The sequence below is a fragment of the Ranitomeya imitator genome, chromosome 3, assembly GCF_032444005.1.
Source record: "Ranitomeya imitator isolate aRanImi1 chromosome 3, aRanImi1.pri, whole genome shotgun sequence".
NCBI classification, from domain to species: Eukaryota; Metazoa; Chordata; class Amphibia; order Anura; family Dendrobatidae; genus Ranitomeya; species Ranitomeya imitator.
Window position 1 is genome coordinate 225660176 of NC_091284.1, and position 16749 is coordinate 225676924.

At 41.9% G+C, this 16749-nt stretch overlaps 1 protein-coding gene and 1 long non-coding RNA gene across 10 annotated transcripts in view; one reads left to right on the forward strand and one right to left on the reverse strand.

Moving 5' to 3' along the window:
- Window positions 1-16548, forward strand: part of NFASC (neurofascin) — a 199383-nt gene extending 182835 nt beyond the window's left edge. For all 9 annotated transcript variants that reach the window (XM_069756196.1, XM_069756200.1, XM_069756199.1 and 6 more), the window contains 3 exons: window positions 673-804; window positions 2060-2129; window positions 14108-16548. In XM_069756196.1, coding sequence (XP_069612297.1) covers window positions 673-804; window positions 2060-2129; window positions 14108-14339 — 434 coding nt within the window. In that variant the 3' untranslated portion in view covers window positions 14340-16548. The remainder of the gene's footprint in view (window positions 1-672; window positions 805-2059; window positions 2130-14107) is intronic.
- LOC138669597 (uncharacterized) lies at window positions 1101-8533 on the reverse strand. Its single transcript, XR_011319200.1, has 3 exons — window positions 8417-8533; window positions 2038-2123; window positions 1101-1230 (listed from the first exon to the last, which is right to left on the reverse strand). It is a non-coding gene; the product is annotated as an uncharacterized lncRNA (long non-coding RNA).
- Window positions 16549-16749: the final 201 nt, after the last annotated feature.

Consider the following 16749-nt stretch of genomic DNA (forward strand, 5'->3'; position numbering starts at 1 on the left):
AAACCTTTATGCTCCTCTAACCTAAGTCTACATGTTTATGATGGGGTTGGAAGAAAAAGCTCCCTCTCACCAATATGACGTTTTATAAGAAATGGTTGATATGCAGTAAATATTCCGTGTGATAAGATTACATGTGCCTCTCTAGGTTTGTACACAAGTCACCTCTGTTATCGTTATTGTTGCATGTACGGTATGTTTTATTGGTTAACGAATGATGTTATATACAAGATGCGTGTAGATGTTTTGATATTCCATTATTCCATTGTTAGTTAAGAATTGTTCTCTTCTGATTTCCTCTTGCTCTTGAATATTTAACTAGAGGATTGTCCATCTCTGGTCCTCTACAGCCCCCCCAAAAATACTGAATTTCATGGTCTCTTCACATGAGCTCCAGAGAATCATCCTGATTGACTCATACGTAGCCAACTTCTATGCTGTAAAGGGAACCTAAAAAAGACTGCACTCTCTGGGTTGCTTGAAAGACAAGGTTGGGGATCAGTATTCCACAAATCTGTGACTTACAGATTTTCATCCTTTTTGATGCTATTCCTTAAACTTTTTTCTTTCTCTGTGTTGATCCTGTGTTCTTTGTTATACATGTCATCAGTGTTAGTGCTACTCATGTGATTAGCAGAGCTCTATTAGAACCCGTTTTCTCCTTATCTCTGACAGCTTATACAAAGAATCAGGTGGACATCGCTACCCAGGGCTGGTTCATTGGACTGATGTGTGCAGTCGCGCTTCTGGTGCTCATCTTATTGATTGTTTGCTTCATTAAGAGAAGTCGTGGCGGAAAATACCCAGGTGCGGAGCACGTACTTTAAACCTACATTATCTTGCTTCTATGATTTCTAGATAAACGTGCATTTGAAACATTTCTCTGATTACTTCTGAATTTGCATCTCTTCCTAACAGGAAAGATATATATCTTGGTACCGTGTTAGCCAGTAGATAGAAAAATATTTAGGATATGTGAGAATCCTCAGTGGTTGATACCTTTTAATGGCTAACTGAAAAGATGGTAACAAATTGTAAGTTTTCGAGACTACTCAGGTCTCTTCATCAGGCATAGAATAAACATCAGGAACATTTTGTTTAATTATATCCAATTGTAGAAGTGATTATTCCAAGTTCTATTAATTAACATAAATTTTTGTTTGTGGGAAAACCCCTTTAATGTTCCTCTGTACACCGGTGTAATTTGTTCTTCTGGGACTTCGGTCTGAACTCCTATAAAACAAAACTCAGATGAGCTCCTAACAAAGCTGTTAATTAGAATGAGACAGGGTTCAAATGTGTCCTTCTGCAGCAGGGTCCATGGTTTCAGAGGGGCATAAGAACATAGTCTACCACATTTGTTTCATTGTAATGAGTGGCACATTTAATTCCTGTTTTTTAAGATAATACATTATGTACTTGGCCTTCCACCTTTTTTTATTTCTTTCATCATTCTGTCACCATAAGCCCATTTGACTTACCTTCTTTGCCATCTCCCATTAACAAGGTTTTCATCTTCACTGGCTGAGAAAATCAATTTTAAATACCCAATTATAGGAATTAATATTCAAGTCTCTTCTTTAAGAAACTCCTTTATTAGCCAAAGTGGAGAGTGGTTACAAATGGGGGTCTCTCACATTGGAGGACTTGGCAGATCTCTGCATTACACAGAGAATGTATTGATTTCAGTACAAATTGTGTAATGCTTCATTTCCCCTGTGGAGGTGCTGCGGGGCAGTAGAACATTTCCTGTTGGGTTGCCACATGGTTTTATAGCTGATTGCTGTGGGCCCAGCAGTAAGATACCCTGTGAGAAGGGTCAGCGAGGTTTTTACCAAAACCTTTAAGTACGTTATATGGTAAGGTATCTTTTCGGAGCAATACGTTTTCAAAGAACTTTAAAATAAGCAAATTCTATTTGGCTACACTGAGTATACATTGAGTCTGTAGAGTAAAATGATTCCACAATATTTGTAAGTATTGAACAATAAAAGAAATCACAAGATCTGTTTTGTTAAATGTCGCAATCATAAGATTTACCTTTCTTGTTTAAACTCTTCAGTCAGGGAAAAGAAAGAAGTTGCTCTAGGGCCCGAAGATCAAAAAGATGATGATGGTTCATTTGACTACAGGTAAGAGCAGAAGAATATGCAAAGTAATTTTATCAAGACATTTACCAGGAAAAACAGACTTACAAATTCATCCTACATGTGCAATATATATAAAAATGGAAAGAAAGTTAAAGAAACACAACACACCATATGTATAAGTCAATAAATGCATTACACAATGTGACCTACATTATTTTATTACACTATTCTCTACAACATTGCTTAAAGGGGACCTGTCACTTGCTCTAAAAAATTGAGTTAAAGGGAACCTGCCGCATGGAAAAACACTATTAACCTCCAGATATGGGGTTAATCCAATTCTGAACCTGCCCCGCTCTGGCAGTTAGATCCCCACTGCTGGGAGGAAATAAACTTTATACCCCTGGCACCATTTGGATTTCAGTCAAAGGGGCAGCAGCGGCGCAGCTTCAATGACCGATCTGTGAATAGAGAACGGAGGCTGTAACTGCGCCCCCTACAGTGACTACAGTCTTAGTGACCGCGACGGCCAGGTTCAGAATGCTATTAACCTGCAGATTAATCACATATCTGCAAGTTAATAGTGTTTTTCATGTAACAGGCTCCCTTTAAATAACTTATAAAAATCCCTGAGCTCCCCCGATTCTGCTTGTTTCCTTTTTATGCTGCACCGTTCCATTGTAGAGATATTCACATTTGTTTCTCCTGGAGTGCATTATGTGAAATCTCTGCTGGCAGTCCAACCGGGTGATTTATTTACAGTCGTTTTGGGGGGTATGCGCTTTCATTCTCCCTCCCAGTTGCTGCCACTCACAGCATCTGACTGCTTGCCTGCTAAATCAGCTCCTGAGCTGTACTAGGCACCGTCTGGTAGGGAGAGGTGAAAGAGTGATTGAATCAGGCAAGCTCAGGGATTTTTACATGGAATATAAGTCAGCTTTTTGTCAGCGACCGACAGGTCGTCTTTAAGTCCATTGATGTTTGTGGGAATTTGTTTGGACTGATGCTGGGCCGTTGCAACACCTTGATTCTTGCCTTTTGCAATCATTCTGATGTAGATTTGATGGTATGCTTGGGATCATTGTCATATTGCATGACCAAGCTTTGTGTTTTGGATAGATAGACATATGACTTAGATTTTGTAATGACTGGATGTATTGCTGCTTTGCAGATTGTGCTTGCTGTCCATGAAAGCAATGTTTAATAAATATGCCACCATTCCTTAGTATCTCAATGTCACACTTGTTCAGTGCCCAACACACCGGTTCACAGCGTCACACACAGGACAGTCCTCCGCCGCTATCACAGACCGGCCTGTGCATGTAACGTCTGTGCCTTTGTCTCCCACTCGCTACCCAGGAAGGAGCGCAGGTGAGGGACGTCACTGCCTATGTGTCACCCTCTGTGCTTTGTGTGTGACAGACCTCCCTGAACTCCCGAAAAAACATCCTCAAATAATCAATTAAATGTATAGACAAGCTTTGAGATTGTCTGGAATACACTATTGCCTCCCCTCTACATCCTTGGCCAAGGATGCTAACCGCAAAAGAGCCAAGCTGGATAAAACTCCAGACCTAACAACCTAAACTGTGTTTAGTGTAACTTGATGTCAGGGATATAGATTATTCTTCAGCCACACTGTTATGTGCTACCCTGCATCAGATTATCTGAAGTGACCATTGTCAGCATATGTCCATGTGATAGGAACATGGTGTCTTACTGTTATTACAGTGTCTGCTTCTCTCTCCTTCCTCCTCGTGTCTCTCTATTATATCACATGTGCTCCTTTCTCTTCATAAAACATGCTCATGTGTCCATTTGTTCCATGAAGGTTTTTTGGAAGGTAGGAGAAATCCGTTTTACCTTAGTAGGCTTTACATAGCTATTACCCTAATATACTATCAGCATTTATCCCCTTAACTTCCCCCTATGGCAATATAATGTGGGAGTACAAACTAACCTGCCTTATTTCTAATTGACTAACGTAGCTGCCTTAACAAGTAGTAGAGGGGACACCGTTTATTCCTCGGCTGCATGCTGTACTGATTTTAACTAAAAAGGGGTATGGATCAAAGCGGAGTCCAGACTCGAGGACCCAACAGCAGCCTACGCACTGCTGGATACTTGACAGTTTGCGTGGATCAGTAGCAAAGCTTCACACAACACAGAAATGAGAAGAAAATCCGATAAACCGCTGTCCATCCCTTCTTTTAGTCTCCTGTGTAATCCATGTTTGTATTGTTTCTTCATAAAACATGTACAGACTGCAGCGGAGGGATGAAAAGATGTGTTCGTCCTCCTTAGTTTACTGTAAGTTCACTACGTAGCTACTAACCTCCTCAAGTCAATGCAGACAGAAATATATATTTACTTCTAGCTGAGTTGTGATTTTGACTTTGTGTTAGGGTTTTTGGTGCTAGAAAATACTTTTTCTGGAAGTGAGGTTTCCCTAGGAATTTTCTTGCATTTTCCAACTTTCTGGCAAACCCATCAAATACATTCACAAGCCTTCTAGAGCATGCTGGAAAGAATCATTCCTCGAGCATGACACTGCCGCTGAGCGGTTCGGTAGTATGTGCTTGGTGGGTTGCCCTGTTTGCGGTATCAGTAGTGGCTTGTTTTCTAATACAGTTGTTGTATTCAGTTTCCCGTGTCCCCGCCATAAATACTTTTATGTAGCAGTCTCTGTTGGAGGTATCCGTTATTAATGCTCTCATTGGCAGCTTAACATATGTGCCAATTAGTGATGGGCGAGTATACTCGTTGCTCGGGTTTTCCCAAGCATGTTCGGGTGGTCTCCAAGTATTTTGGTGTGCTTGGAGATTTAACAAACAGGCAACTCCCACATGTATTCACAAATCATGCAGCTGAGGCGAAGAAAATTAAATCTCCGAGCACGCCAAAATACTCGGAGGACACCCGAGCAACGAGTATACTCACTCATCACTAGTGACAATCTCCATTTTAAAGGGGGTGTTTTATCATCTAAAGTAAAGACATATTACCTTATGCTGGTATGGATCTGACCTCATGAACCCCCATCGATTCAGAAATTAAAGAGATGGCAACGCTAGTTTAGTGCTCTGATCTCTTCAATATTTTTCCCTGTACAGGAGTGCCACCGCCATCCACTGTACAGGGAGCTGCTGCATGGCCCCATTAGAATGAATATGGCTAGCCTCACTTTGTTGCACAGGATGACCAGATGTGCATATAAAACTTAGAAAGAGGGCTCATGGCTAATTCAGAGTTGCAGTTGCAGTTCCGTTATTTTCAGGATCTGTCCCAGAGGTCGGACCCCCAGGATCATAAAGTGCTATGCTATCACTTTAAAAGATATAAAAGCCCTATTTACCTGCTTAACTGGCCACATCATGATAAAGTGTCTGAAGATCCAAATAAAACCTAGTTTTTAGTTTTATTCTTTCATTTCTCTTCTACATTATAGAGCTATTGGCTTGTAAAGTGTATATATATGTATACTAATTTACTATATAGGCAAAGAGGCAATAGGACATTTAGCACAGGTTCTTCACTGGGAGCGGATACTTTTTCCCCTGCATGAAGTTGCCCAGGAGGAATCATTTCCAGAGAAAGTCAGAACCGTGTGGGGGAGAGAAAGAAGAGCAGAGCTGTGTGTCATTACACACATCACTATTCATCTATCTTAGACACAGCGCGCTACTCTCCTCCTGGCACTTGTAATCACGTAGGTGCTGGCAGTGCCATCTAGGAGTGTGTGACTGGGGAGGAGAACAGAGCTGTGTGACATTAAGAACATTGCTCTGCATTTTCTGCAATTACAAGTGACCGGAAGAGAGCCGAGCTGTGTGGCTGAGATAGATGCAGAGCAGGGCATGTTATGACATACAACTCTGCTCGCATCCCTGCACTTATAATCACAGATGATACAGAGCGGTGTGTTTCCTGACACTCAGCTCTGCTCTCCTCCCCAGCAGATGTTGGCAGTGAGATCTGTGTGACCTGATTAGACACATCAGTCTCACCAGTTCACACAGAGCAAGACAGATCTATTTATTTCTGGTGGCGTTTTCTTTCTTTTTTCCTGCATGACTCTTGCTGTTTGTAATTGGGCAATGGCATACATGGGAAAAAGTAAAGACCCTCAGAAAGTTATCTCTAATGCTCTCTTGGTTAAAGGGGAAATTAGCAAATAAACTTTACAAACTAATATTTCCAAAACGGAGATTAGAAATAAAAAAAACATATAAACTGTCTTATTCCAATCTTCAGCCACTTTATCATGATGTGGCCAGTTTAGAATGTAAGGAATAATGAACGTTCCTCTTGAACGATTCCATAAACTAACGGCTCTTAAGAATATTCAGGGATCTTATCTTTTATCCATCCCCTGAGAGGTACATTACAATAACCTTGTCACAGATGTTTGTTTTTTCTCCTCTCTGTATTTTTCATCAGAAAGTGAAGCTTTCACTTACAGGTATATTTATACTGCATATTACTACAATGCTTGGGAACAGTATGAGCCCATAGATTCCTATGGGAGACACATTAGGGACCCCTACCGCAGTGGTCCGTAATATGGTTGTGCGTCATAGTAACAGGAGTCACTAGTTATATGTTCGGTTATTCTCTAATTAAAGTGTACTCATTGTTTTCATTTCATATATACAGTCATGGCCAAAAGTATTGACACCCCTGCAATTATGTCAGATAATACTCATTTTCTTCCTGAAAATGATTGCAAACACAAATTATTTGGTATTATTATCTTCATTTAATTTGTCTTAAATGAAAAAACACAAAAAGAATTGTCCTAAAGCCAAATTGGATATAATTACACACCAAACATAAAAAAGGGGGTGGACAAAAGTATTGGCACTGTTCGAAAAATCATGTGATGCTTCTCTAATTTGTGTAATTAACAGCACCTGTAACTTACCTGTGGCACCTAACAGGTGTTGGCAATAACTAAATCACACTTGCAGCCAGTTGACATGGATTAAAGTTGACTCAACCTGTGTCCTTGTGTGTACCACATTGAGCATGGAGAAAAGAACGAAGACCAAAGAACTGTCTGAGGACTTGAGATTGCTCATGCTTCCTCACAATTTGGTTTCTCAAGGCTACAAGTCCATATCCAAAGACCTGAATGTTCCTGTAGCTACCGTGCGCAGTGTCATCAAGAAGTTTAAAGCCCATGGCACTGTGGCTAACCTCCCTAGTTGTGGACGGAAAAGAAAAATTGACAAGAGATTTCAACGCAAGGTTGTGCGGAAGTTGGATAAAGAACCTCGACTAACATCCAAACAAGTTCAAGCTGCCCTGCAGTCCGAGGGTACAACAGTGTCAACCTGTACTATCCGTCGGCATCTGAATGAAAAGGGACTGTATGGTAGGAGAGCCAGGAAGACTCCACTTCTTACCCCGAGACTTAAAAAAGCCAGGCTGGAGTTTGCCAAAACTTACCTGAAAAAGCCTAAAACGTTTTGGAAGAATGTTCTCTGGTTAGATGTGACAAAAGTAGAGCTTTTTGGGCAAAGGCATCAACATAGAGTTTACAGGAGAAAAAAAGAGGCATTCAAAGAAAAGAACACGGTCCCTACAGTCAAACATGGCGGAGGTTCCCTGATGTTTTGGGGTTGCTTTGCTGCCTTTGGCACTGGACTGCTTGACCGTGTGCATGGCATTATGAAGTCTGAAGACTACCAACACATTTTGCAGCATAATATAGGGCCCAGTGTGAGAAAGCTGGGTCTCCCTCAGAGGTCATGGGTCTTCCAGCAGGACAATGACCCAAAACACACTTCAAAAAGCACTAGAAAATAGTTTGAGAGAAAGCACTGGAGACTTCTAAGGTGGCCAGCAATGAGTCCAGACCTGAATCCCATAGAACACCTGTGGAGAGATCAAAAAATGGCAGTTTGGAGAAGGCACCCTTCAATTATCAGGGACCTGGAGCAGTTTGCCAAAGAAGAATGGTCTAAAATTCCAGCAGAGCATTGTAAGAAACTCATTGATGGTTACCGTGAGCGGTTGGTCACAGTTATTTTGGCTAAAGGTTGTACAACCAAGTATTAGGCTGAGGGTGCCAATACTTTTGTCTGGCCCATTTTTGGAGTTTTGTGTGAAATGATCAATGTTTTGCTTTTTGCTTCATTCTCTTGTGTTTTTTCATTTAAGACAAATTAAATGAAGAGAATACCAAATAATTTGTGTTTGCAATAATTTTCAGGAAGAAAATGAGTATTGTCTGACAGAATTGCAGGGGTGTCAATACTTTTGGCCATGACTGTATGTTATTCCCCCCTTAAAATTTGGCAGATTGTTTGGGTCTTGGTACATACCTTGCTGAGACCTCCACTTCAAAGACGACTCACAGGCACACACTTCTGTTGAGCACAGAGATAGAGGGGAGTACAGGCTCAATAGTAAGTCTCTGGGTCCATACACCTCTCAGTTCTGCAAGAGAGCTGGCTCAGAGTACTTATGAGCAGTATTTTAAAAGTTGGTAAAGATAAAGATATGCGTCTTGAGACCTGAAACACTTTTAAAATGGAATAAAATAAATTAAAAACTTAGTCAATCTCATAGTTGTAGATCACTCTGTATAGAGGAATGAGCATATTTTGCGCTTATCAGTATCGATAAAGATCAGATAATTTCAATAACCTTTCATGTTGTTACACAAGAAAGGAAGAAGCTTGAAAATCTTTGTATGAAAAGTAAAGGAACCTTTGGAAACACGTTTTGGCCATTTAAAGGAGGTTTTGCCTCATGTTAATTGTTAGGATTAATAAGGAAATGTACACTCCTAGCAAAGATCTGGTCTTCAAAGATGATTTGAACAAAAATAAATGTATTTAGAATAATAGTTACATTTTAAAAAGGATTATAATTCTCCTTAATTATGGGACCTCTAAAGCTGAACACACCTCTAGAGAAATATACTTTAGTAAGCAATCCTAAGCCGTTTTCACAATCATGCTGCCCCAGCGGTACTGAAAAGCATGATATGCATTTATCATTACAGCTGTACACAAACAGTATAGTACATGACAGATATTTTTTTATATACCTAACTATTCAAACATAGGAAACCACATATAGAAACAGCGGCATACATCTGTGTACAAGGTCAGCAGAAATGGTGTAGTTGGATGCATACACTGTAAAGTGTCATTTGATGCTGACCAAGAAAATAATCAATATACAGTAGTTAATTATGTTATATACCCGCATGCTCCACCACTTCATTTGGAAATCTGTGCTCCTACCAATTTTTGGTCTTCACATGTGATTTGAATTAAAAGAAATTTATTTAGAATAATAGCTACAATTAAAAAGGGATAGCTGAGTGCTAAGACATACAGTATACGGACACCTCTATGAGTATGAGAGACTGATCTCTGTATTACAAACAGTAAAGCCAAAAACAGTGGTACATGCAGGGGTGTATCTAGGTTTTCTAGCACCCGGGGCAAGTTTGGTGCCCCCCCTTCACCAAGGACATATGCGATTTGCACTTAGTCATGAAACCATGAGCTCCTCTCCCTAATGCTCTCAATGTTCAGTGAAAAACTGAGAGACGCAGAAGAGAAGTTCGTTGTCATAGGACCATAGGTATAAAAATCGTACATGAGTGAAGTGTCAATGTGACGACTACTGGAACCTGCAGAGCTGAATCCTGACATCGCAGGCTTCTGAATTCTCACAACTAATGCACTGCACACTTTTAGGATTCTCCCTTGCCAGTGGATAGTCTGTCAGCACAAGCATGTGATTTGTATACTTCTGACCACATTCTGACAAAACGTGCCCGGCCTCACGCACGTGACCGCATGTATGTAAATCGCCAGCACGCGAGAATCCTGACAGCATGCAGTGTGCAAAGTGAGAAATCAGAAATCTGCAGTCACAAAGAATGCCTGCAGACTCATTACAAACCTGGACATCCCCTTTAATGCTCCTAACATGAGAATTAGTATCACAAATAACATTTACATCCAGGTTTTCTCATCCACAGCTCATCTCTGCAAACTTTAATCTTCTCTGCTCTTTTGCAGAAAATCTCCACATGATGCCCTTAAAGATAGAAGTGTCATTATAATGCTCCTGAATAAAAATTGCCCCTCACTATATTGTCTGCACAAAATATGACCCCCACATTGTCCCTCTTATGGTACATGCTCTGTACACTGACCTCTCCTTTCTATATCGGCCCCCTCTTCACACTGTCCTCTCATACTGTGTCCCTCCTATAGGGCCCAGTATTTATACTGTACTCTCTCATCACACTCCCCCTCCTTGGTATACTGTCCCCTTTTGGCTGTGCCCTTACACTGTCCCTCCATGCTACGCACAAACTACTCAGTTTCTATTCTGTGCCCACTCACTTTTCTCCCCCATACTGTCTCCTCACACTATTCCCCTCCCTCATACTGTCTCCTCTCGCATTCCCCTATTCACCATACTGTCTCCTCATATATTTACCCCCTCACTTTCTATACTGCCTGCTCACCTGACTCCCCATACTGTCTGCACACATCCCATCACTCCCCGTACTCTGTCCACATACATTTTTCACATCGCTACTCATACTGTGTCCGCATACATTCCCCCGTTTGCTCCCCATACTGTCTGCACCCATTCCCCCATACTGTTTCCTCATACATGCTCCTCATTCCCCAGTACTGTTTCCTCATACATGCCTCCATTCCCCCATACTGTTTCTTCGTAGATGCCCCCCATTCCCCCATACTGTTTCCTCATACATGCCCCCATTCCCCATACTGTTTTGTCATACATCCCCTCCATTCCCCTGTACTGTTTCGTCATACATACGCCCCATCTCCCCCTTTGCTCTTCGTTTTGTGTCCTCAAATCTCCCCCACATGTTAAAGCACCCCATCCCCACTTCAAATCTTCCCACACACAATAAATAACCCAATCTCCACTCCAAATCTCCCCACACATAATAAAGCCCCCAATCCCCACTCCAATTCTATCGACACATCATAAATCCCCCCCATCCCTACTCCAATTCTCCCCACACATAATAAAGCCCTCCATCCTCACTCAAGTTCTCTCCACACATAATAAAGCCCCCCTTGCACTTAATCTTCGGTGTCTTCAGCTCCATTGGAGCACTAACCTCCAGTGTTCGCCTCTGCAGCGAGGGCGAGTGATGTCAGCAGCGTGATCACATGATCTGATCACGCTGCGGGCGTCGCTCTGACCTGGCAGCAGGGGCGGACACTGACATCTTGGGGCCCCTGTGCAAGAAATGTGCCTGGGCCACACATACATACATACATACATACATACATACATACATACATACATACATACATGTGTGTGTGTGTGTATATATATATATATATATATATATATATATATATATATATTACATAGTCTCCTTTATTATGTATATTGACAGCCCTTATTATACAGTGCCCTCTCTTGTTATGTACAGTACCGTCCTTTACATATTGGATTTTAGAAAGCCCTGTTTTTTTTATTACATACCATACTGTCTTATTAGCTGTATAATGCAATGATGGCTGATGAGCATGGGAAAGCTTCTTTTCTAATGGAGGAGCTGACAGTCGGTCGCCGGCTCCTCCATCAGCAGTCATTTTATATCTAAAAAGAGAGGGGACTATGTAATAAAAGAGGGCACTGTGAATAACAAGAATGCACTATGTAAGAGACAGTTTTGTACATAACAGCAGAGGAAGCTATATAATAAGGGATGGCCCCATATATAACTAGAGAGGATGGTATGTAATAAGGGATGGTGTAATACATAATAAAAGAGGAAACTATGTAACTAAGGGTGGCGCTATACATAAGTACGTACACTCTGTATACTAAGGGACTGTCCTAGACATAATTGGCGACAATGTCTTCCTCCACCTCCCCCTGTTTCTAAGTCCATTATAAGTCCCCCTTCCTCCCATCGCAATCCCCCACCCCTCATTGTCCTCCTCCCCCCACATCTCATTATTGTCCTCTTCCCCACCCCATCATTGCCTTCTTCACCACCTCCATCATTGCCTTCACCACCACTATCATTGCTTTTTCCCCCACCACCCCATATCATTGCCCATTCCACCACCTCCATCATTTCCTTCTCCCCACCATCCCCATCAGTCTATTTCCCACCACTCCCATCATTGCCCATTCCACGACCTCCATCATTTTCTCCCCACCACCCCCATTATTGCCCTTTCCTCCACCACCACCATTGTCCTTTCCACCATCGCCATCATTGCATTCCCCCCCCACTTTCCCATCATTGTTCTTTCCACCACCTCCATCATTTCCTCCACCCCCACCCCCCATTATTGCCTTTTCCACAACCACCATCATTGCATTCTCCCACCACTACCCCATCATTGCCCTTTCCACCACCTCCATCATTGCATTCTCCTCTACCACCCCATCATTGCCCTTTCCATCACAGCCTTCTCCACCATCCCCATTCATTGCCTCCTTCCCCACCACTCCGATCATTGTCTTTTCCATTACCACTATTATTGCCTTCTCACTCACCTCCATCCTTGCCTTCTCCCTCACCATCCCCATCATTGCCCATTCCACCACCTACATTTCCTCCTTCCCACCATCCCCATCATTGGCCTTTCCACCACATCATCAATTCCTCCTCCCCACCTTCCACATCATTGCCCATTCCACCACTTCCATCATTTCCTCCTCCCCCACCATCCCCATCATTGCCCATTCCACCACTTCCATAATTTCCTCCTCCCCCACCATCCCCATCATTGCTCTTTCCATCACCCCATCATTTCGTTCTCCCCATTTGCCCCATCATTGCCTTCTCCCCCTACAGACACACACAGCACCATTCACCTCTCTGCACATTCCCCTGCAGTGCTATTCACACACGTGTACACACACACTCACCGGTCTGCTGCAGCATCGCTATCGGCAGATTCCTCTCTCTGGCACAGCCGGCCGCTGAATGATTACGTCATCCAGCGGCACTGCTGTCTGTGTGAGAGGAAATGTGGGCGCGCTGCAGCTTCTCTGTGCGGGGGGCGGCAGAATGCAGAGACACGATGGACTGCTGCATTAGGCTGCCCGACTGCGCCCCCTGCCTGCTGCGCCCGGGGCACTTGCTCCGGCTGCCCCCCGCCAGATACGCCTCTGTGTACATGCAAACAGTAGAATTATTTAGCTTGAAATCTGATTTAACTAATAATCAATATTATGCATGAATAAGGCATCATTTTACATTAGTTAACAGTACACCAGTAGAATGCCTCACTTTGAAACATTATACATTGTCATACACCCAAATGTAAAGCATAAAATCACATATTGTACCAGGCTGGCCTGGATTCAGTGAATGTCGGGCACTTCAGTTCCCAATTATTGTATCTGCAAACCGCTGCATTGTCTAATTTTCCTACATGCCAAAAGCTAAACAGCAGAACTCAGCAGATAATGTGCATTTATATACAATTGGCCTTGTCAGCACTGTCGGCCATCTGCAAATAATGCCAAGCACAGGTTGTTGGGAATTATATTTTCTTCCAGGTTTCTTTAACACTACGAAGCTTAACAGAAGCTCTTGCATAAAAGATCAGTGCTTTAAAGGCCATATATAAGATCTTAGAACTGTAATATATAAATTCTGTTGTATTGTTTGGGTTTTAGAGGGTGAAGGGGGTAATAAGCTTATAACTTTTTCCATTATATTATTCTGTGCCTGGCCCTGCTGTTACCAAATATCAGTATTCTGTTTGAAAAGAATCCATGCCTGATCTGGTAGTTGATGGTTTCGACACACTACGGGAACAGCTTAGCGCGCTTTTTTGTAGCATGCCACTTATCTAAAATTAATGGGACAGACCACTCTGTTATAACCTCACTGATTAATGCTTTCTTAACATTTTCCAACTCAATAAGCATCCTAGGAGTTAGAATCCCAAATTTCATGAAGTCTGAGATCCTACAACTATTACATTGCCAACCATAACTGTACTTGTTTTTTTGTCCTTTTCTAGTGATGAAGACAACAAACCACTTCAGGGCAGTCAGACCTCAATAGATGGAACCATAAAGCAACAGGAGAGTGATGACAGTCTTGTGGATTACGGGGAAGGAGGAGAAGGACAGTTTAATGAAGATGGCTCCTTTATAGGGCAGTATACTGTTAAAAAGGACAAAGATGAAACAGAGGGTAATGAAAGTTCAGAAGCCACCTCACCGGTCAATGCCATATATTCCCTGGCATAGGACAATTTCCACTCCCATCCCATCTCAGATACTACCACCTCCATGTCTTTGCCTCTCTAAACTCTCCTGGGATTACAAGATACCCTTTCCTCCCAGCTAGATTACAATAAGAGACATTCAGCTGCGCAGATTCCTACTATCATTACAACCTCATCTGCAGTTGGGAAACCGCCAGGAGACATGGAATCAAGGACAGCTATCCTCTTCTACAGCTGCTACATTCTTTGTCCACCGTCATGCACAGTATTACCTGCCGGGACATCTCCCTTAGCCATGCCTTTCAATCTATTGACTGTAGTTCCATTCAGTTGCACAGGAGGAAGACATAGTCACTGCGGCCTGATTTTCATTGTATACAGGATTCATCCTAAAACCTAAAAAAAAGAGAAGAATTACCGTCTTTCACCTCAAGGTGATAGTTTTGCCCCAGTAGATGACAACTTCTGATTGGGTTGAAAGGAACATATATGTATATTTTTTTCTTATTTTGCAATGTGATAAAGCAATGGGATGGGTGGTCTAAAACACCCTGTTAACTAATCCCCCATCTAGCAAAGCGGTTATGATAACTATTAATTCCCCTACCTCTTTATTTTTAATGTGAACTTTTTTGTTGTGCTCCAGGGTGTTCTGTAATATAGACCATATAGGGCAATAAGGCACTCTGGATCTGTGTTGCTTCGTTATCATTCCCCTCTGGACAGTATTGAATCCTCTGCTATAACTGCTTGTGGGAGCCTAGCACTGCCATTGGACATGCCCCAACATCATGGAGCGGTTGTCCATTGATTGTAGTTGCTACCGTCACATATCTCATTGTCTGATTTTCCACCGGCAACCTTCTGCCATTAATTCTTTTAGCTGCCAGAAGGATATGAAGGGAGCCACTCGGTAAACCATATCAGAGGGTATTAGGCAACACAAGAAATGGTACTAAGGACACAATTGTCCCCATTATTTGCATACATCCTTAATCTTTGTGCCACTAACAATCTATGCAGAAAATGTGTCCATCCATGTCCTCTGTTATTTTTTTTTTCAGATCTCTCAGATTTAACTTTCTTTTGTTTTGGGAAATACTATGCGTTGGCGCCAGAATGGGTGGGAAGGAGCCATCAATAATACTGGGTGCCTGTTCCTTTTGGCACCTAGGATTTGTGTAAATGATTGTGAATATGATGAATGTTGTGACCTTGGAGGTGGCACTGCTGCTAATTGTGACAGCAGGTACACAAAGTGAATGTGTGTAACGTTGGCATTGCTGCTGCGCATGTGTATATATGAATGTGTGTTTTTCGGGAGAGCATGGCACCCTTGCTGTGTTTCCGCTGTATGTATGTTAACGTCATTGCAAAGGTGCAAGTAAAATAGGACTTACAGATGTGCTATCCCTGCTGAACCTGAGCTAATAATGCCTTTGGTGTGCAAGGAGGAGGCTGGAACTTCCACTGCTGTACCTGTGAATACATATCGGGTTTGGCAGAGTGTGTACATATAAGGGGAGCTGGCATTGCCTTGGTATATCTAAAGCTGTATTCTGAAGCTTTGCCAAATCTGGCCTTAACAATCACCAGAAACAAATGCTATCCATTGTGTAGTGACACATAGATGCCCCAACCGCTCGATTTCTGTAACACACACACTCTGCCTTGTCTCTCCTTTTGCACTAAAGACTCCTTCATATCTTTTGTTTGAGTATGTCTTGTAAATAGCGACTTACTGTATATCCATATTTAAATACCACTCAAAGAAACACTAATATATTTATATCTTCTTCACTGTACATTAACCGCTAGCATAATACTGGACTCTATATAGTATGGATTGGGTAGCCCATATTGGTCTTTGGTGCTGAAAAGGTTAATTGCACACCAAGAGAGGGGAAAAAAAACCCACAGTGCGTCGTACGGAGACTCATCTTTTTCGATAGCGCTTTTTCTTTGCCATTCTTATCTTATGAGAAAATATCCCAAAAATAAGACCCTCCAATAGGAGAGTTGCCAGACTCCTAGATGCTGAAGAGTCCCGTCCCTGATAAAGAATGAGATATCAGTGTTTTCACAAAAGAACCTCCTGTTTCGTTATGTTTTCTTTGTTGTTTGGAGCAAGCAGAGAGCTGCATGTCACTAATCAGTTTATATCTGTTGTCTGTTCCTTGTTTTGTCTTTTTTAATCACTGTAAAACAAATAAATTCCTTCCTTTCTTTTTCTTCTCTTATTTTATTCTTGTAATGGTGAAATAATGGGTAATGATGATCTAGTTATAAGTCCTGTTATTATAGAACTTTTCTCAAGGGCTTAAAGGAGCTGTCCTTCAATTAAATAAGCACTCCCACTAAACTTGTCATTGTATTAACATGTGTAAATGTTTATGTAGTGTAAGTGTTGTAGTATACTCACCATCCTTCCT